The 21,708-nt window shown below is 45.3% G+C and overlaps 2 protein-coding genes and 1 pseudogene across 2 annotated transcripts; 2 read left to right on the top strand and 1 right to left on the bottom strand.

Moving 5' to 3' along the window:
• Window positions 1-4,834: 4,834 nt before the first annotated feature.
• NUPR2 (nuclear protein 2, transcriptional regulator) lies at window positions 4,835-6,518 on the top strand. Its single transcript, XM_010380528.2, has 2 exons — window positions 4,835-5,246; window positions 6,293-6,518. Exon 1 carries the CDS (start codon window positions 4,947-4,949, stop codon window positions 5,238-5,240), a length of 294 nt encoding a protein of 97 aa, XP_010378830.1. The 5' UTR covers window positions 4,835-4,946; the 3' UTR covers window positions 5,241-5,246; window positions 6,293-6,518.
• Window positions 6,519-15,231: 8,713 nt separating this feature from the next.
• On the top strand, window positions 15,232-20,247 carry CHCHD2 (coiled-coil-helix-coiled-coil-helix domain containing 2). The gene is made up of 4 exons (XM_010380529.2): window positions 15,232-15,495; window positions 17,405-17,654; window positions 18,824-18,968; window positions 19,965-20,247. Exons 1-4 carry the CDS (start codon window positions 15,446-15,448, stop codon window positions 19,973-19,975), a joined length of 456 nt encoding a protein of 151 aa, XP_010378831.1. The 5' UTR covers window positions 15,232-15,445; the 3' UTR covers window positions 19,976-20,247.
• Window positions 20,248-21,374: 1,127 nt separating this feature from the next.
• LOC115898518 lies at window positions 21,375-21,466 on the bottom strand (annotated as a pseudogene).
• Between the last annotated feature and the right edge of the window lie 242 nt (window positions 21,467-21,708).

Genomic DNA, 21,708 nt, shown 5'->3' on the forward strand with positions numbered 1-21,708 from the left:
GCTCATTGTAACCTCCGCCTCCAGGGTTCACGCCATTCTCCTGCCTCAGCCTCCTGAGTAGCTGGGACTACAGGTGTGTGCCACCACACCTGGCTAATTTTTTGTATAAATTTTTAGTAGAGATGGGGATTCACCATGTTGACCAGGATGGTCTAGATATTTTGACCTCGTGATCCACCTGCCTTGGCCTCCCATAGTCCCAGGCATGAGCCACCACACTCAGCCAGGGTCCCTCTTAAACTTGTATTTTTAAGGTCTGGGTCACTCTTAAAATTTTTTTTTCCCTTTCTTTCTTTTTTGAGACGGAGTCTTACTCTGTCACCCAGGCTGGCAGTGGGGTGCAGTCTCGGCTCACTGCAATGTTCGCCTCCTGGGTTCAAGTGATTCTCCTGCCTCAGCCTCCTGAGTAGCTGGGACTACAGGCACCTGCCACCACGCCCGGCTCAATGTTGTATTTTTGGTAGAGATGGGGGCGGGGGTGGGGTTGGAGGAGGGGGGTTTCTGCTCTGTTGCCCTGAGCCCAAAGCAATCTGCCCACCTCTGCTCCCAAAGTGCTAGGATTACAGGCCTGCACCACCACACCCGACCACTGTAAAGTCTTATTTCCATACAGCTGAGACGTGTTTTAGGAAGTTTGCTAACAGACCCCTGGAGACCTCCTCATTGTGGCCTCCCTGTTGCCGTGTTTAGTTTGATTCATCTTCTCTGCCCTTCTGCTTTTCAGAAATTAAAAGGCTAAAAAGAGATACTAAACTTTAAAACTTCTCTTACAGTCAGTCTCCCATTAAACTAATTCTAAGAACCACCAAAAAGGGAAAAAAGTTTTCAAAAGCAGTAAAATGATATGGATTGTTAGGATGTAAAATATAGGAAATAAGTCATTATATGTTAGTGCTGCTCTGACATAGGGACGTATTATTGAGAATCAACTTTTGCTCAGTTTTCAGAGAAATGGAATAATCATATCGCTGATCTTCGTAAACAAGTTGAAGAATTGTCTGAAAGAAAATATGGTATGTCTAAACTAGAAAAGTCCTGTAATCCTGTGTTCATGAGCATTTACACAGTGGAGTTACTGTTCGTTATGGGGGTACCATGGACAAAACCAGGGCTGCTGGTGAATCATGCCATCCTTACACGTCTCTTCTTGTAAGGTGCTTTGTAGTGTCTGTCTAAATATTAGAAACATTCTTTGTTTCTAGATTAGTGCAAAGCTAAGGAAAAGCTGTATTTCTTTAATTATCATTATCGTTTCTTTTAAACTTCCAGCATGGATATTGGGGATTTACTTACATATTTATTGCAAAGCCCTGGATCTTAGGGATTTAATAGAATTTTTTATACTGTTTCTCTTAATCTGCTTTGTTAAATTTGGTATTCACCAAGATGCCCCTATTGTCTCTACTTTTATCCTTTTTTTTTTTTTTGAGACAGAGTCTCGCACTGTTGCCTAGGCTGCAGTGCAATGGTGTGATCTCGGCTCACTGCAACTTCTGCCTCCTGGGATCAACACATTCTCCTGCCTCAGCCTCCTGAGTAGCTGGGATTACTGGTGCCCGCCACCATGCCCAGCTAATTTTTTTGGTAGTTTTTAGTAGAGACAGGGTTTCACTATGTTGGCCAGGCTGGTCTCGAACTCCTGACCTCATGATACACCCGCCTTGGCCTCCCAAAGTGCTGGGATTACAGGTATGAGCCACCATGCCCGGCCTCTACTTTTATCCTGATGCATCACTGAACTGATGTTAGATTTCAAATTCTTCTTTGCCCTTATGCTATTCCATCCTGAACCCACCTTTATATGACGATGAAAGAAATTAGCAATATGTTATTATCTGTTGGTATACATCAAATGCTCACCTAAAAATAGCAAAAACCAGTGAAAAACATCATGTGCTTTGGTGTTTTTATTTGGATGACTATTTACTTTGCAATCTAGCAAGCTATAATATTGTATGAGATGCAGAATTTTAACTGAATTGCTTTAAATGAACATTTAAACATGATAAACCATATTGATGGTATTTATATTAATATACTTGAACATTTTTTTCTTCATCATGAGTAGTATAACATATCCCTCAATGAAAATCTAGAATTAGAGTAAATTTGCTGATGAACTCGATAACATGTCCATATTTCCATAATATTTTTAGTTATGTACTTAAGGTTTTCTTAGTGTTTCTCCTACGTTTTAATAGCTTATGCCAAAAACCTCACAACATGTGCTCCCTAGAAGCACTGTAACCTAATGGTAAGATCATAGGCTCTGGGGACACAGGCTGGCCACATGTCTTCTCCTGTCAGAGCCTTAGTATCCTCTTGTAGTCACAAGAACTGAAGATCTATCCTGAAGATTTGATAAAATCTATCCTGAAGATTTGATAAGATAGTAAAGTGGTAAAGAAGATAGTAAAAGTGCTTCACATAATATCGGGCATATAAATACATAATAAATGCTTCCTGACCTCAGGTGATCCTCCCACCTTGGCCTCCCAAAGTGCTGGGATTACAGGCGTGAGCCACCATGCCCAACCAAGAAATTTGTATGTAAAAAGAGGCTGGGCTCAGTGCCTCACAACTATAATCCTAGCACTTTGGGAGGTCAGGGCGTGTGGATCACTTAAGGTCAGAAGTTTGAGACCAGCATGGGCAACATGATGAAACTCCATCTCTACTAAAAAAAAAAAAAAAAAATTATCCAGGTGTGGTGGTGGGCGCCTATAATCCCAGCTTCTCGGGAGGCTGAGGCAGGAGAATCACTTGAACCTAAGAGGCGGGCATTGCACTGAGCCAAGATCGTGCCACTGCACTCCAGCCTGGGCGACAACAGCAAGACTCCATCTCAAAAAAAAAAAAAAATAGACTCCATCTCAAAAACAAAACACAAATGTGGTATTGCAATTAAAACAATTACTATGTTAAAGACAGTTTCATAGAAAATAAAAGACCACTCAGATACACTAAGCTGTCCTTTTAGATGGATATAATTATTATTCTTATTTAACAGCTAAAGAAACAGGATCAGAGAATGTTATTTGATTGGACCATGTTGCATCTCTGGACAGTGCAGCTGAGATCAGACTGCGTGTGTAACTCCACTAGCCTACCAGGGTGCCTCTCATAAAAGCAAGAAATGTAAATTTGGCCTAATATACAAAGTTGCCACGGCAGCATTGGGTCAATTCTACATACAGTACTTCTATGTTCATCAAGGGAAACATTAAGGGAAGGTAAAAATGCTTCTAGAAGGTGACTGGACACCAACACCCTTGCTTACTGCCTTTGGGCTCTTCTTTAAGGCCAACGGTGACCTGAAATTATTGACTGACTATTCCAGTCAATTGGAGAAAATGGTACCAAGGTCACCAACATCAGACAAATTCACTTGAGGACCTATCTATGTACTTTGAAAGACAAAACTGCTTGTGAAGGATACTGTATTTCAGAAAAACAGAATCATATTAACAACTAATAACACTGTAAAATGCTGATGTGTTGAATAGAAAAACATGTTCGAATCTAGGAAAAAAATTTCCAACAGAAAACTACGTATCAGTTATCTAGCTAGCTATCTAGAGACATGGTCTCATTCTATTGCTGGGGATGGAGAGCAGTGGGATGATCATAGCTCACTGCAGCCTTGAGTTCCTGGCCTCAAGTGATCCTCCTGCCTCAGCCTCCTAAGTAGCTGGGGCCACAGGTGGACGCAGGTACACCTGGCTTTTTTTGTCTGTTTTGCAGAGACAAGGTTTCACTACATTGCCCAGGCTGGTCTCAAACTCTGGAGTCCCCCTCTGTCGCCCAGGCTGGGATGCAGTGGTGCAACCTCGGCTCACTGCAACCTCCACCTCCTGGGCTCAAGCAATTCTCCCGTCTCAGCTTCCTGAGTAGCTGGGATTACAGGCATGTGCCACCACACACAGCTAATTTTTGCATTTTTTTGTAGAGACCAGGTTTCCCCACATGGGCCAGGATGGTCTTGAACTGCTGACCTCAGGTGATCCACTGGCCTTGGCCTCCCAAAGTACCGGGATTACAGGCGTGAGCCACCACACTTTCTTATGTTACTAAATAGCCTAACCCAGGAAGGGTGTGGTGGCTCACTGCTATAATCCCAACAACTCTAAAGGCCAAGGTGAGAAGATCGCTTGAACCCAGGAGTTCGAAACCGGCCTGGGCAACATAGCGAGACCCCTGTCTCTACAAAAAAATACAAAAATTAGGCCAGGCGTGCACCACTTCCGGCTAATTTTTGTATCTTTTGTAGGGACGGGGTTTCATCCTGTTGCCCAGGCTGGTCTCGAACTCCTGAGCCCAAGCCATCCATCCTCCCGCCTCGGCCTCCCAAAATGCTGGGATTACAGGGCCCAGCCAGCCTCATGTTTTCTTTAAGCAGTCCCTCCCTGTTGCACACTTGGATAGTTTTCTTTTTTTTTTTTTTAGACAGAATTTACCTCAGTCTCGCAGACTGCAGTGCTGTGGTGGGATCATAGCTCACTGAAGCCTTGAACCTTAGGGTTCAAGTAGCTGGGGGGCTGAGGTGGGACTTCAGAGATGGGGTCGCACCGTGTTGCCCAGGCTGCTCTTGATCGCCTGGCCTGAAGGGATCCTCCCGCCTCTGCCGCGCATAAACATAGTTTCCTATTTTTGACCAACATAAACCCTGTGCTGAGTTGGAGTTTGTCAACTACCCTTCTCCAGCAACCTACAGGACCTGGCGGGGATGTCCGGATTACCAGGCTCCACTCCAAGGAAAAGACAGCCCTGCTCTAGGCACTGCACCGCCACTGTGACGTCCTCGAAGGTCCGCCTCTATGACGCCGCCGAAGGCACCCCCCGCTTCACAAGCGGAGCCCATCGGAACTCGAGGCGGGGCTGCTGGATCTTCCAGGAGCGCCCAGACACGGGCGGGTGGCCACGGGTGGCCACAGGCGCTGGGCAGGATGGCAGCGGCCGCAGAGCGGGCCCTTCCACGTCTGCAGGCTCTGGCCCGGCAGCCACCACCCATAAGCAATGAGGAGGAGCTTTATGACTGCCTGGACTACTACTACCTGCGCGACTTCCCTGCCTCAGGGGCCGGGCGCAGCAAGGGCCGCACTCGGCGCGAGCAGGCGCTGCGCACCAATCGGCCTGCACCTGGCGGGCACGAGCGCAAGGTCCTGCAGAAGCTCCTCAATGGCCAGCGCAAGCGCCGCCAGCGCCAGCTGCAGACCTGGCTGCGCACTCGCCCCACCTGAGCCTGGGTAAGGGCGCCCAACACCTCCCCCAACCAGGGCCCGGGGACCCTGGTAGCGTCCCCCCATCGTGCGACGCTGCTCGCCCTAGGCAGAATCGGCTGCCTCTGAGGGAGCTGCATTAGGGAACTGCACCCGCCAGCTTGGCCTCTGACGGCCGTTGCAATAGCATTAAAGCCTTTGGAACTTCGGAGGTGGGTAGAAGGGGCTAGGAAACGAAGACAACATCTTTTTAAAAATATAAGCGATTGATAGCTGGGTGCGGTGGCTCACGCCTGTAATCCCAACACTTTGGGAGGCCGAGGCGGGCGGATCACGAGGTTAGGGGATCGAGACCATCCTGGCCAACATGATGAAACCCCATCTCTACTAAAATATGTATTTAAAAAGCCGGCAATTGTGGCGCCCGCCTGTAGTCCCAGCGACTTGGGAGGCTGAGGCACGGGAATCGCTTGAACCCGGGAGGTGGAGGTTGCAGTTAGCCGAGATCGTGCCACTGCACTCCAGCCAGGCGACAGAGAGAGACTCCGTCAAAAATACATATATATACTATATATATATATGTGTGTGTGTGTGCGATCGAGCCCGGGAGGTTGAGGTTTCAGTGAGCCAAGATTGCGCCACTGCTCTCCAGCCTGGGTGACAGGGAGACCCTGTCTCTAAAAAAAAAATATGCAAGAAAGAGCTGTTCTTCCGGTGCTCATGCTCAGACTGAAGAAAGTAATTGGGCTGGGCCCAGTGGCTCAGGCCTGTAATACCAGCACTTTGGGAGGCCCAGGCGGGCGGATCGCTTTAGCTCCAGACTGGCCTGGTCAACATGGTGAAACCACGTTGCTACAAAAATACAAAAAAATTAGCTGGGCGTGGTGTCGCGAGCTTGTAGTCCCCTACTTGCATGGCTGAGGCGGCAGGATTGCTTGAATCCAGGTGGTTGAAGCTGCAGTGAGCCATGATCCCCCACTTCACTCCAGTCTGGGAGACAAAGTGATACCCTGTGTCAAAAAGAGAAAAACAAAAAAAGTAACTGACCTGTGTTTTTGTCTGATTTCCTACAGGATACCGAAGGACCTGTTCAAAGTATTTTCTGTAACTCCAACTGTAACTTGTTTCTGAGGAGGAGAGAATCCATGTTTGGTCAACAGAACTTTTCCCTGTCACTTAAGTTTACTGCTTCCATATCTTTTCCTTACTTGATTGTTAATTAAGTAGTGTCCAAGTGGATTAGCCTTTTGAGGGTTTATTAATTAAAAGAGAGCAGCAAGAATGGCATTTTAACTCTCCTGGTTTTTTTTCAGTTACTATGGTAACTCTTTTCAAGTCCACAAATGATTTGTTCTTATCTGTAAGGAAAAGGTCACAAAGATAAGCAGAGAGAGACTACAGATAGGAATATGTGTAAGATTTCTACCTAAATGTAGTTTAGGAGTACACTAAGTAGTTCACTCCTGTAATCCCAGCACTTTGGGAGGCTGAGGCAGCCAGGTCACCTGAGGTCAGGAGTTCAAGACCAACCTGGCAAACATGGCAAAACCCCATCTCTACTAAAAATACAAAAATTAGCCGGACGTGGTAGTGGGTGCCTGTATCCCAGCTACTCGGGAGCCTGAGTCAGGAGAATTGTTTGAACCTGGAAGGCCAAGGTTGCAGCGAGCCAAGATGATGCCACTGTGCTACAGCCTGGGCGACAGAGCAAGACTACATCTCAAAAAAAAAAAAAAAAGGTTTCTACCTAAATGTCATAGACTACTCTGAAGGTTAATATTTGCATATTATAATGTATATTGCATGGCGTGCCAATCTCAAATAATCAAAAGGGTCAGAATCTAAAGGGAATTTATTCATGCACAGAGTTTTAGGAGGGCCACCTGGGAAGCACAGATACGGAAGAGTGGAAGTCAGTGTTCCGAGGCTTAGAAGTTTGGGATCACTTACAAAGTTTAGAGAAGCTTAGCCGAATTAAAGCATATCTCCATTTAAGGGTTAATACATAGTTAATCTGATTAGTCCAGGTGGTCTTTCTTTCACTCTGTCACCCAGGCTGGAGTGCAGGGGCACCATAGCAGCTCACTACAGCCTCAACCTCTCAGGCTCAAGCCATCCTCCCACCTCAGCATCCCTAGTAGCTGGGACTACAGGCGCGCACCAACACACCCAATTAATTTTTGTATTTTTTGTAGAGACGGGGTTTTGCCACATTGCCTAGGCCGGTCTCAAACTCCTGGGCTTAAGAGATCCACTTACCTCAGCCTCTCAAAGTGCTGGGATTACAGGCATGAGTGACTGCACCCAGATGAGGTGGTCTTTTTTCCGGGAAAGGTGTGTTTAACCTTTCACACTGAATATGTAAGTCATGGGGTCTTTTGTGCCATCTGGTGTGAGTTAGGTACAGAACAATAAAGGAGACAGTTAATCTCTAACAAAGATGAGTGATTGGAAGGCGAGGAGGACTAGTCTCTGCTCTCTCATAGTCATTTACAGTATGAAAATAAGGAAAGAGGCTGGGCGCGGTGGCTCAAGCCTGTAATCCCAGCACTTTGGGAGGCCGAGACGGGCAGATCACGAGGTCAGGAGATCGAGACCATCCTGGCTAACACGGTGAAACCCCGTCTCTACTAAAAATACAAAAACTAGCCGGGCGAGGTGGCGGGCGCCTGTAGTCCCAGCTCCTCAGGAGGCTGAGGCAGGAGAATGGCGTAAACCCGGGAGGCGGAGCTTGCAGTGAGCTGAGATCCGGCCACTGTACTCCAGTCCGGGCGACAGAGCGAGACTCTGCCTCAAAAAAAAAAAAAAAAAAAAAAGAAAAGAAGGAAAGAATAAATTATAATTTAAGAACCAGAAGTTACAAACATGCTATGTGACTCAATCAGGGTGTAACTTCCCCCTTGGTGTGACAAATTTATATGGGGTCCTGAAACTTTTTTTTTATAGTTGCTAGGTTCTCCACACTATTGATCCCACAACAATTCTTTGAGGTAGATGCTGCTATCCACATTTTTTTTTTTTTTTTGAGACAGTGTCTTGCTCTGTTGTCCAAGCTGGAGTGCAGTGGCATGAACTTGGCTCACTGCAACCTCTGCTTCCTGGTTTCAAGCAATTCTCCAGACTCAGCCTCCCAAGTAGCTGGGATTACAGGTGCCCACAACCATGCCTGGCTAATTTTTGTATTTTTCATAAAGACCAGGTTTCACCTTGTTGGCCAGGCTGGTCTCAAACTCCTGACCTCAGATGATCTACCTACCTCAGCCTCCCAAAGTGCTGGGATTACAGGCATGAACTACTGTGCCCAGCCCACATTTTAGAAAAGGGATTCTAAGGCACAGAGAGTTCAAATACCTTTCCAAAGATGACACAGCTAATTAGATAGCAGACCAGGTAGCCTGACCCCAGGACTTTTGCCCTTGGCCTCTATACTACTTTGTTGAGCACAGCAGTAAATATTTCATATGTAGTTTTATCCAGAATTGTCCTGTTGGTTGTGGTAAACCATGTTTTGTTCTCCTGAGACGGGGGCAAGCTCTGTTGCCCAGGCTTCTGGTGTGCAGTGGCACAAACACCAGCCTCAACCTCTTGGGCCCAGACAATCCATTTCTGCCTCCCAAAGCACTGGGATTACAGGAATGAGCCATCATGCCTGGCCTCACACTAAACTTTTACAGGCAATTCACTTCCTTCAAACTAACGATAAGGAAATGATTCTGTTCTGTTTTGTTTTTACGTGTTTTTTGTTTGTTCGTTTGTTTGTTGAGACAGGGTCTTGCTCTGTTGCCCAGGCTGGAGTGTGGTGGTGCAATCATGGCTCACTTCAGCCTCGACCTCCCAGGCTCAAGCAATCCTTCCGCCTCAGCCTGCCAAGTAGTTGGGACTACAAGTACATGCTACCACGCTTGGCTAACTTTTGTATTTTTTGTAGAGACAGGTTTTCACCATGTTGCCCAGGCTGGTCTTAAACTCTTGGGCTCAGCCATCCTTCACCCTCAGCCTCCCAAAATGCTGGGATTACAGGCGTGAGCCACTGTGCCTGGCTGATGCTGTTCTTTTCAACTGCATTTGTTGTTTTTTTTTTTTTGTTTGGGTTTTTGGGTTTTTTTTGTTTTTTTTTTTGTTTTTTTCTGAGATGGGGTCTCACTCTGTCTCCCAGGCTGGAGTGCAGTGGTGCAATCTCTGCTCACAGCAGGCTGGTCTCAAACTCCTGACCTCAGATGATCTTCCCACCTCTATACCCCAAAGTGCTGGGATTACAGGTGTGATCAACTGCACCTGGTGATTTTGCTCATTTAGATACTAGAACTTTTTAATTAAAACAAATGAGCTGGAGTGCAGTGGCATGATCTCGGCTCACTGCAACCTCTGCCTACCGGGTTCAAGTGATTCTCCTGCCTCAGCCTCTCAAGTAGCTGGGACTACAGGTGCGTGCCACCACACCCAGGTAATTTTTGTATTTTTAGTAGAGATAGGGTTTCACCATGTTGGCCAGTATAGTCTTGATCTCTTGAACTTGTAATCTGCCCCCCTCGGCCTCCCAAAGTGCTGGGATTACAGGCATGAGCCACCGCCCCTGGCCAAAAACACTTTTTTTTTTAAGACAGAGTCTCACTCTGTGTCGCAGGCTACAGTACAGTTGCACAGTCACAGCTCACTGCAGCCTCAGCTTCCTGGACTCAAGTGATTCTCCCATCATAGTCTCCCAAGTATCTGAGACCACAGGCACACACCACCACACCCAGCTAATTTTTTTTGTATTTTGTAAAGGAGGGGTTGTGCCATGTTGCCCAGGCTGGTCTCAAACTCCTGGGCTCAAGCGATCTTCCAGACTCAGCCTCCCAAAGTGCTGGGATTATAGGCATGAGACACTGTGCCTGACCTTTTTAATTAAATTTAAATTATAAATGTGGTCACTGTAGGAAATATGTGTATTACTTATCTACTGCTATGTAACAAACTACTCCAAACCTAGTGACTTAAAATAAATACTTAGGGCCGGGCCCAGTGGCTCATGCCTGTAATCCCAACAGTTTGGGAGGCTGAGGTGGGCAGATCACTTGAGTCCAGGAGTTCAAGACCAGGCTGGGCAACATTGTGAGATTCCATCTCTACAGAAAATGCAAAAATTAGCCAGGTGTGGTGGTGCACACCTGTGGTCCCAGCTACTCAGGAGGCTGAGTCAGGAGAATCACTTAACCCCGTGAGGCAGAGGTTGCAGTGAACCGAGATCACACCACCGTACTCCAGCCTGGGTGACAGAGTGAGACTCTGTCTCAAAAATAAACAAATATAAAAAAATACTTAGGATCTCCATTTCTGTGGGTCAGGAATTCTGGAGTGGCATAGCTGGGTCATTTGGTCTCAGGGTGTCTCATGACATTGCAGTCAAGCTGTCTACTGAGACTGCAGTCACCTAACGCCTATTTCCAAGGTGGCTCACTTATGTGACTGCTGACCTGAGGGCTCAGTTTCTGTCACATGAGCCTCTCTACAGGCTGCTTAGCTGTCATGGTGTGACAGCTGGTTTTCCCAAGTGAGTAATCAAACAGTGAACAAGGATGAAGCCACAGTACCTTTTATGATGTAGTTTCCAAAGTTGCAAACCATCACTTTTGGTTTTACTATCTGTCAGAAGGGAATTAGGCAACCCAGCCCACACTCAAGGGGACAGGGACTGGGCTCCACCTTTTGAAGAGAGTATCAATTTGTGGACATATTTTAAACTACCATGCTATGTTTAATTATTGCAAGTATGGTCACTGTAGAAAAACTGGAAAATAGGGACAAGCAAAAAAAAAAAAAAAAAATCACTTATAATTCCATGACTCAATGGATAACATTATTAGTTGGATATATATAATTCCAATATTCAAAATATATATTTACTTTCTCAAAATATAAATATACTGTGTACTATCATGTAATCTGCTCTTTCACGCAATGTATGTATTGTAAAAATACCTTTCATATCAAATATTCTTTCCTAATTTTTTTTTTTTCTTGAGACAGAGTTTCCTTCTTGTCGCCCAGGCTGGAGTGCAATGTTGCAATCTCAGCTTACTGCAACCTCTGCCTCCTCGGTTCAAGCAATTCTCCTGCCTTAGCCTCCCAAGTAGCTGGGATTACAAGCATGAGCCACCACACCCAGCTAATTTTTTGTATTTTTAGTAGAGATGGGGTTTCACCATGTTGGCCAGGCTAGTCTCAAACTCCTGACCTCAAGTGATCTGCCCACCTCGGCTCCCTAAAGGGCTGGGATTACAGATTTGAGCCACTGTGCCCAGCCCCTCATAACATTTTTTCATGGCTGCATACATTTCATCATATGTATGTATCGTAACTTATTTAACAAATTCTATTATAGGACACTTAGGTTGTTTACAAGTTTTCCCTGTATTATACATTTTGTTAAATGAACATCCCTACAACACATTTATTGGTACAATCATGACAGTTTCTTAAATTCCTAGAAGTAAAATTTCTGGGACACAGTTTGCATAATTTTAAAACTTCAAATGCCTGTTACCTAATTTGAGCAGAAGGTTTACTACAATATTCAAGAATCCATTCAGCCAATGTCATATCTATGATAACACCTGCAAAAGTTCAAATATTGATAACTATAAGTAAATTTGTTGAGAGTGACTGAAATCACTATGGAATGAGAAGTTGCTATAGAAATTTTACTAAAGAGTGAACTGGCCAGGCACAGTGGCTCACACTTGTAATTCTAGTACTTTGGGAGGCCGAGGCAGGTGGATCACTTGAGGTCAGGAGTTTGAGACTAGCCTAACCAACATGGTGAAATCCCATCTCTACTAAAAATACAAAATTAGTCGGGTATGCTGGTGCACACCTGTAATCCCAGCTACTTGGGAGGCTGAGGCAGGAGAATTGCTTGAACCTGTGAGGCGGAGGTTGTAGCAAGCCAACATCGCACCTGGGCAACAAGAGCGAAACGCCATCTCAAAAAAACAGAGTGAACTTCACACATCTGTCTCAGCAAACTATAAATGATATGTAGCAGAATTCTGGTATTTTCAATTCTGAGTTTTTTGTTCTTTGTTTTAATTAACTTTTTCTTAATTTGTTTTTTGGATAGAATGCATTAACTGCTTCAAAATCCAAAAGCTATTGAATGCCCCTACCCCCACCACAGACACCCAGTCCCACTGCCTAAAGGCAACCAGTGTTATCAACTTCAGATATTTTATGCATATACAATATGATCTTTTTGTTCTGTTTTACACAAATAATAGCACACTGTACTCAATTCTGTCCCTTGCTTTTTTATCACTTGTAGTTTATTTTGGAAATCATTTCATATCAATATACAGAGAAGATTCCTCATTCTTTTTTTATAGTTGCCTATTATGTGAATATACCTTTTTTTTTTTTTTTTTTTTTTTTTTTTTTTTTTTTTTTTTTTGAGATGGAGTCTTGCTCTGTCGCCCAGGCTGGAATGCAGTGGTGCAATCTTGGCTCACTGCAACCTCTGCCTCCCAGGATCACGCCACTCTCCTGCCTCAGCCTCCCAAGCAGCTGGGACTACAGGCACGCGCCCCCACGCCCGTCTAATTTTTGTATTTTTACTAGAGACAGGTTTCACCATGTTAGCCAGGATGGTCTCGATCTGTTGACCTTGTGATCCGCCTGCCTCGGCCTCCCAAAGTGCTGGGATTACAGGTGTGAGCCACCGCACCCGGCCTGCCATTATTTTTTTAACCAATTTTCTATTGGCAGGAATTTGGGTTTTCTCCAATCCCTTACCAACACAAAATAACTTTGTATGAACATCTAATATTCTTTCAATTTAGGAATGAATGACTTAGCCACATTTGAGTAAAATTGTGTCTGTTCTGGTCTGGATTCCTTTCTGTCTTAAATTGTCCAAAGTTCTCCTCACTCTAAACTCTTCTTGTGCCAGGATGTATCCTATGTAAGACTCATTTTCTTCATCTCTGCTTATGAATTATCTAAAAGTAAGTAAAAAGTCGTATTATTTGTGAAGCATTCATTCCTTTAAGAAGTTATGTAATAATAAAGCTTTGTTTTTTACAAAAGGTTTTTGTATTATTCACCCTTTTTTTGTTCGAACAATCTTTTATTTTTTTTATTTCAATAGTTTTGGGGGAACAGGTGGTGTTTGGTTACATAGAAAAGTTATTTAGTGGTGATTTCTGAGGTTTTGATACACCCGTCACCCGAGCAGTGTACACCGTACTGAACAGTGTAGTCTTTTATCCCTTATCCCCCTAGCACATCCCTCCAAATCCCCAGAGCCCATTATATCATTCTTTTGCCTTGGCATCCTCATAGCTTAGCTCCCACATTATTCACCCTTTAGTTCCAAGTACATTCTGCTGTTGCTGGGACATGGGAAGGCTGTTTTAAAACTCCACTTCCGGCCAGGCGCGGTGGCTCAAGCCTGTAATCCCAGCACTTTGGGAGGCCGAGACGGGCGGATCACGCGGTCAGGAGATCGAGACCATCCTGGCTAACACGGTGAAACCCCGTCTCTACCAAAAAATACAAAAAACTAGCCGGGCGATTTGGCGGGCGCCTGTAGTCCCAGCTACTCGGGAGGCTGAGGCAGAAGAATGGCGTAAACCCAGGAGGCGGAGCTTGCAGTGAGCTGAGATCCGGCCACTGCACTCCAGCCTGGGCGCGAGACTCCATCTCAAAAATAAATAAATAAATAAATAAATAAATAAAACTCCGCTTCCTCTGGTGGAAGGGAGAAATTTCTGATTGACATCAAGCAGAAATGGGGGTTCCATCTCTGCTTCCTCTCCTCAATAAACCTCACTGCCAACCTAGGTACTTTCCCATGAGCCCATTATGAAATGCCACTAGTCAAATTTCCCCTTACTTTAGCGATGCTTAATGTAACTGTTGAAAGCATTTCAGGCTGGGCCTGGTGGCTCATGCCTGTAATCCTAGCACTTGGAGGCCGAGGTGGGTGGATCACCTGAGGTCAAGAGTTCGAGACCAGCCTGACCAACATGGTGAAACCCTGTTTCCACTAAAATAAAAAATAAGCCAGGGGTGTTGATGTGCACCTGTAATTCCAACTACTTGGAAGGCTGAGGCAGAATCGCTTGAATCCGGGAGGTGGAGGCTGCAGTGAGTCCAGAACGCAGAACGCACCACTGCACTCCAGCCTGGGAGACAGAGCGAGACTACATTTCCAAAAAAAAAAAAAAAAAAGCATTTCACACCAAGTATCACTAAAGCACAGATCCTTGGGGCCTTTGCAAATGCTGTTCTCTCTTCCTGTAATGTTCTTATCCTTCATAAACACATGGCTTGCTTCCCCCTACCTCTTCCAGGACTCAGTTCAAATGACCCCCGCCTTGCATAACCTCTTAATTTCCAGTCTCCTTCCTCGCTTTTCATGTCACCACCACCTGATTTACATAGGCGTTTGTGTCTCCCCTCCTTGAAATTTCGTGAAGGTAGAATCTCATCTGATTTGGTTAAGTATCTCCAGAACCTAGCTAGCCACTCAGTAAATTTTTGTTGAATTTACCAGTGTATGGTTACTATCCCAATTCTGGACGCAAATTCTGTAATACATACGAAAAGGAACTGAAAATAGTAATACACAAATGTAAAACATTATTGCTGCCTGAATTTAACTTTTGCTGACTGGATCCACAGACAAGAAATACCAAATAGAACTAACTCAACTCTGTCGATTCTTGACGAAAACTATTTCTTTCATTCAGTTCATACTACGCGTCCACACTGTGCCTCCAAAAATATTTGCCCTTATAACTGAATGCTCAGAAAGGCTAAGCAATCTGCCCAAGGTCCCCTGGCAATCCAGCCAGAGATGTGAGGCACTCTTAAGGTTGGATTTAATGCAAATGTTGGAAGGAAGCAGCGATGGTCCAGCTGCGCTAGGAAGCAAAATGCTAAGTAGTCTGATGCGAGGACCGGAGGACAAGGTTTGCGGACCAACCACAGGAACTTCCAGGTTTTAAAGATCTTGGCGCCAAGTTCATGACGTCGGTCGCGAAGGACGAGGCGTCCCCGTGACGTCCTGCTCTTCCAGTGACCTTCAGGCCGCAGAGACGTCGGAGAACGGAAGTCCTCTGCCTGTGTGCTGGTTGGTTGCGCGTTAAGGCCAGCTCCGCCTCCTGTCTTCCGGTCTTCTCAGAAGTCGTTTAGCTCTTCGCGGGTTGTTACAGGTCCAGAGGTCGAGCTGTCGCGTACCTAGGATGCCGCGTGGAAGCCGAAGCCGCACCTCCCGCATGGCCCCTCCGGCCAGGTGAGACCATCACGGGGTTTGAGACCGAAGCGTGGCCGTCAGGACCCTACTGGGGCAATGACGCAGAGGGAGGCCACGGGCGGGGGCGAACCAAGGCCGGCTGCGGCGTGGGCTCGCCTCGGCCAGGCCGGGGTAGATGGAGCGTAAAACGTGTGTTAGGGGAGTGTGCGGAGGGAATTCACTTACAGAAAAAGCTTCCTATCCAAACAACGGGAAAGGCATAACGTTATGGCCAGGTGGTAGGAAGGCATAACCTTTGACCTAGCCTGATTTGGGGGAAAAGAGCACCCAAGGAAGTGATCCGGAAATGGTCAGAGGGAGCGTGATACGTATGAAGATGTTTAAATACATGCAGGACATAATTAGTCTTTTGTTATTTAAGAAGGGGGTCTCAAAATTGTTGAAAGCATCTGAACGTTGAACAGATGAGGAATAGTTGAAGTTGCTTTTGGTATAATAGTTCAGACGATGGCCGGGCGCGGTGGCTCAAGCCTGTAATCCCAGCACTTTGGAAGGCCGAGACGGGCGGATCACGAAGTCAAGAGATCGAGACCATCCTGGCTAACATGGTGAAACCCCGTCTTTACTAAAAAATATAAAAAACTAGCCGGGCGAGGTGGCGGGCGCCTGTAGTCCCAGCTACTCGGGAGGCTGAGGCAGGAGAATGGCGTAAACCCGGGAGGCGGAGCTTGCAGTGAGCTGAGATCCTGCCACTGCACTCCAGCCCGGGCCACAGAGTAAGACTCCGTCTCAAAAAAAAAAAAAAATAGTTCAGACGAGTCACTTTCGCCAGTCTTATTTTCTAATGTGTAAAATGAAGGAATTGGACCAGATTATTTCCCCAGTTGACCATCTTTAGGTCTTAATTAGAATATTTATTTATATTTTGAGTCAGAGGCTAACTCTAACTCAGGCTGTAGTGAGTGACGTAATCATGGCTAACTGCAGCCTTGACTTCCTGGGCTCAAGCTATTCTTTCACCTCAGCCTCCAGAGTAGCTGGAACTACAGGCGTGCGCCACCTGTGCACCACACCTGGCGACTTTGTTCTATTTTATATTTTAGTAGAGACAGGGTCTCATTATGTGGCTCTGGCTGGTCTCAAAGTCCTGGCCTCAAATGATCCTTTCGCCTCCACTTCCCTAATCACTGGGATTATAGACAAGAACCACCACTCCACAGCCTGTTTTTAGTTATTTGATCCCTCAATAAAATGTAAACTCTATGAATGCAGAGATTTTTGTCTCTTGTTCACAGTTTTGTTACCAGCACCTTGTAGTTAACCTAATACTTGAATGAATGAATTCCGTAAGAATCTTTCTAACTTTTAATAGTCTATATTTCTTATGACATATTGGATATGTCTTTAAAGATACTATGGGCTATGTGAATACATGGAAATGGTTGCAAAAAAGCAGGAAAAACTAGTTTGTCCTAGGCTATTACTATTATAAGAAAAGATTAAAGTGGCCAGGGGTGGTGGCTCACACCTGTAATCCCAACACTTTGGGAGGCCCAGGCAGGTGGATCACTTGAGGTCAGGAGTTTGAGACCAGCCTGGCTAACATGGTAAAACTCCATCTCTACTAAAAATACAAAAAATTAGCCAGACGTGGTGGCGGGTGCCTGTATCCCAGCTACTTGGAAGGCTGAGGCAAGAGAATCGCTTGAGTCTGGGAGGCAGAGGTTGCAGTGAGCTGAGATTGCGCCATTGCACTCCAGCCTGGGCAACAAGAGCGAAGCTCTGTCTCCAAAAAAAAAAAAAAAAAAAATTGAAGAGATAAAATGATGTAAATAATTTGAAATGAAAATCTTGAGGTCCATTTTAATATGTAAGTTATTTTAAGTTGACAATTTCCAAAACTGGTTGGAATTGGGAATTTGATATATTTTGTTCTTTTCTTTCATAGCCGGGCACCTCAGATGAGAGCTGCACCCAGACCGGTACCTGTCGCTCAGCCACCAGCAGCGGCACCCCCATCTGCAGTTGGCTCTTCTGCTGCTGCACCCCGGCAGCCAGGTCTGATGGCCCAGATGGCAACCACTGCAGCTGGCGTGGCCGTGGGCTCTGCTGTGGGACACACACTGGGTCATGCCATTACTGGGGGCTTCAGTGGAGGAAGTAATGCTGAGCCTGCAAGGCCTGACATCACTTACCAGGTGGGAATTTAGGCAGCATTTCCCTTCCATGGGTGGATTCTATGAGAAAACCCAGATGTTTGTAAGTTCCTTATGTATAGCACTTGTCTTTGATTTTAGAACCCACTGTGCTGTTAATAGACAATGGGTTTTAAAGCCACATTTGGCCGTTGAGTTATTGTCTTAGGCCAGCACCAACAAGTACTGTACAAATTGTACTTCTTCCCAAGGAGTAGACTTGTAACAGTCCACTTGACTCACTGTAAAAACAACCACTTTTCCCTTTGAATATTTCATCCCAGTGACACTTCCTACTAACCCTGTCTTGATCTTAGTTAACGAATCAAAAATCTTGCATAGCTCTGTGCTCTTTTACCTGATATTTGCCATTACCCATCTTTCTGATGTTTATGGGTTTTCTAGTCTAATGAGCATAGGTGTATATACTTTTGTATTTCTGGTGTGCTTGAAACTGCTCCATCCATTTTTCTATAATACTGCCATTTTTCCTCCCTGAAGCTTCACAAGATAACAATTCTTGTTTATTTGCATCTTTATGAATCTTTCTGGTTATAATTGGAATTTTGTTAAAGCTGTTGGCTGTCTGCTTTTAAATATTTTCACTTTTGACTGAGCACAGAGACTTATGCCTATAATTCCAGCACATTGGGAGGCTGAAGTGAGGGGATTGCTTGAGCCCAGAAGTTTGAGATCAGGTTGGGCAACATAGCGCGACCCTGTCTTTACTAAAAATATTTATTTAATTTTTTCTTTTTTGGAAGTGGAGTCTTGCTCTGTTGCCCAGGCTCCACCTCCCTGGTTCAAGCGATTCCCCTGCCTCAGCCTCCCAAGTAGCTGGGATTACATTTTTGTATATTTAGTAGAGACGGGGTTTCACCATATTGGCCAGGCTGGTCTCGAACTCCTGACCTCAAGTGATTCACCCTCCTCGGCCTCGCCTCCCAAAGTGTTGGAATTACAGGTGTGACCCACCACGTTCGGCCTAAAATATTTTTTAACTAAATGAAGATTTAAATGTTTTCACTTTCCATGTTAATAGATGGAAACTTTAATTTGCATCTGGTGCTAGTTCCATTTTCCGTTAACCTCAAAGAGGATGGATACTCTTCATTGTCTAGGCATACGTATGATTTTCTTTCTCAGCAATGTTGAATGTTTTGCCTTCACAGGAGCCGCAGGGAACCCAGCCGGCACAGCAGCAGCAGCCTTGCTTCTATGAGATCAAACAGTTTCTGGAGTGTGCCCAGAACCAGGGTGACATCAAGCTCTGTGAGGGTTTCAGTGAGGTGCTGAAACAGTGCCGACTTGCAAACGGTAGGTGATTTGTCCAATTTACATCAGCTTAATTCACAGTGGAACTCCTGGATCCTGTAAAACTTAGGAGAATCTGTGTTTAATAAATTAATAAATTAGACAAAACTTTGTTGAAATTTCTCTAGAATTAACTCCTAACAACTGGGCCAGAGGTTTCTAGTCATTTTTATTAGTCATTTTCTGAGTTTTCTTCTTCCTTTAGAAGGTATAGGCCAGGCGCAGTGGCTCACACTTGTAATCCCAGCACTTTGGGAGACCAAGACGGGTGGATCACCTGATGTCAGGAGTTTGAGACCAGCCTGGCCAACATGGCAAAACCCTGTGTGTATTAAATATACAAAAATTAGCTGGATGTGGTGGCAGGCACCTGTAATCCCAGCTACTCAGGAGGCTGAGGCAGGAGAATCGCTTAAACCCAGGAGGCAGAGGTTGCAGTGAGCCAAGATCCTGCCACTGCACTCCAGCCTGGGTAACAGTACGAGACTCCGTCTCAAATTTAAAAGAAAAAAAAGAAGAAGGTATAAATCAGTATGCCAGATCTTACTGTGATTACTGGATGTGAGTGACCTCCTATCCTTAAGGCCGTGAATATAAAATTAGATTCTGTTGTCACCAAAATTCGGGAATAGACAAAAAGACTGATACCTGGTATCTGTACCTCATTGAGTGAAAGGAGTTAATTAAGTTCCTCAGGGGAACTCTTGAGATTTAGGGTGTGTTGTTAGTCGTAGGATGCCTTCAGTAGCTTACAAACAAAACCATAACCTTGGTGGAACCCAGCACTCTGGAAGGTCAAGGTGGGAGGATTGCTTGAGCCCAGGAGTTCGAGACCAGCCTGGGCAACATAGCAAGACCTCATCTCTATTTTTTATCAAAAAAAAAAAAAAAAAAGCCATAGCCTTGGCCTTTTGTCGCTGCTTTCATAATTTGGAAGCCTTCTGTTCTGTTGAGTATATGAAGCCAGCACTCTTCTAACTTAATCTTTTCTGTTTGCAGGATTGGCCTAATCAAGAAGTTCAACCTGGAGAGATGGAAAATCAGCTCTCATATCTTAAGTTAATTTAGTGTAAAAATAGAATTGATAGTGAAGGTATAAAGTGTAACCATCAGTTAAACCTCTCCTGTCATTCCTAGCTTCCTTGCTTCAGAACTGAAATGGAAGGGGGCGTGTTCCTACTCTGTAGAATTTGGGACTGGGCAAAATGTGTTACCTCCTTAAACTAGCTGTTATGATTTTATTCTTTGTGAGTTAATTAGAATAAAGTCATTTTCTTCCAAGATGTGGTTCATTTAGTCTATAGTCTCTGGTTATGAAATTAGCATCATCAGCCAGGCGTGGTGGCTCACACATGTAATCCCAGCACTTTGGGAGGCCAAGATGGGGGATCATGAGGTCAGGAGATTGAGACCATCCTGGCTAACACGGTGAAACCCCGTCTCTACTAAAAATATAAGAAATTAACCGGGCATGGTGGCAGGCACCTGTAGTCCCAGCTACTCGGGAGGCTGAAGCAGGAGAATGGCGTGAACCGAAGAGGTGGAGCTTGCAGTGAGCCAAGATTGTGCCACTGCACTCCAGCCTGGGCAATAGAGCGGGACTCCGTCTCAAAAAAAAACAATTAGCATCCTTCCAGATCTGACAGCTCCCTGAGGGGTTATATAAGGAGTAACTCACTCACCAACAACATGTTCTGCAATTCAAAGGTTCCAGGTGCTGTGGGTCTGGAATTAAGCTGAGCAGTAGTAGGAAACTGCTTAAAATACTGTTTTAAGCCGGGCATGCTGGGCAGATGCCTGTGGAATCCCAGCTACTTGGGAGGCTGAGGCTGGAGAATCGCTTGAACTCGGGAGGCAGAGGTTGCAGTCAACCGAGACCATGCCACTGCACTCCAGCCGAGGTGACAGAGCAAGACTGTCTCAAGAAAAAAAAAATACATTGTTTTAATCAGGTGAATGATAAAGGAAACAGGACTAGGTCTATTTGGGGTCGGTTCCCTGTGGCCAGGTCAGCACTGCATGTCGCTATTCCTCTACTGTTGACAAGCAAGCTTGTGCAACCCACCTTTTGTTCTATTTTCTTTTGCTTTAGGCTTTTAGCAGCCTGGAGTCATGGTTCTTAGTTTCTGTCTCTAGTGATAAGTGGAAAAGAGGGATGAGGAAGGGACTTTACTGGCCCTAACCATAAGCTGTAACTAAACCGGTGACTGTATTCTCTCCCTTCTCCCTTGGATACCCAGATTGAAGATAAAAAAGCAGTCTTAATATGTGCAGTTCCCCTGAAGGTGCATTTCTTCTGCTTAAGGTGTTGTAGCCTCCTCTTAAAACACTCAGGCTGCCATCCCCCACTCCGTGCTAGGGAAGAACTTTAAGGGGATGGAATTCAGTTTGGAGTAGGCCACTTTTTCATGTCAGATGGGTAATGTGTCAATGTAACCAGTTTTGAGGGAGGCACACTTAATCCATGAGCGTGAAAACCCAGTCATCAACTACAAAAGGATCAGCAGGTCTTTTTTTTTCCCCCCAAAGTGAGCAGCAGAGACGGTTTCACTATGTTGACCAGGCTGGTATAGAACTCAACCTCAGGTGATCCACCCGCCTCGGCCTCCCAAAGTGCTGGGATTATAGGCATGAGCCACCACACCCGGCCTCCGTAGGTTCTGTTTTCTGATTTTTCTCTGAATTTCAGAGCCCTGCATCACTGCCAGGTGAGTGAGATGCTGGTAATTGAGGGAATTAACCA

This window comes from Rhinopithecus roxellana, chromosome 6 (assembly GCF_007565055.1).
Source record: "Rhinopithecus roxellana isolate Shanxi Qingling chromosome 6, ASM756505v1, whole genome shotgun sequence".
NCBI lineage: Eukaryota > Metazoa > Chordata > Mammalia > Primates > Cercopithecidae > Rhinopithecus > Rhinopithecus roxellana.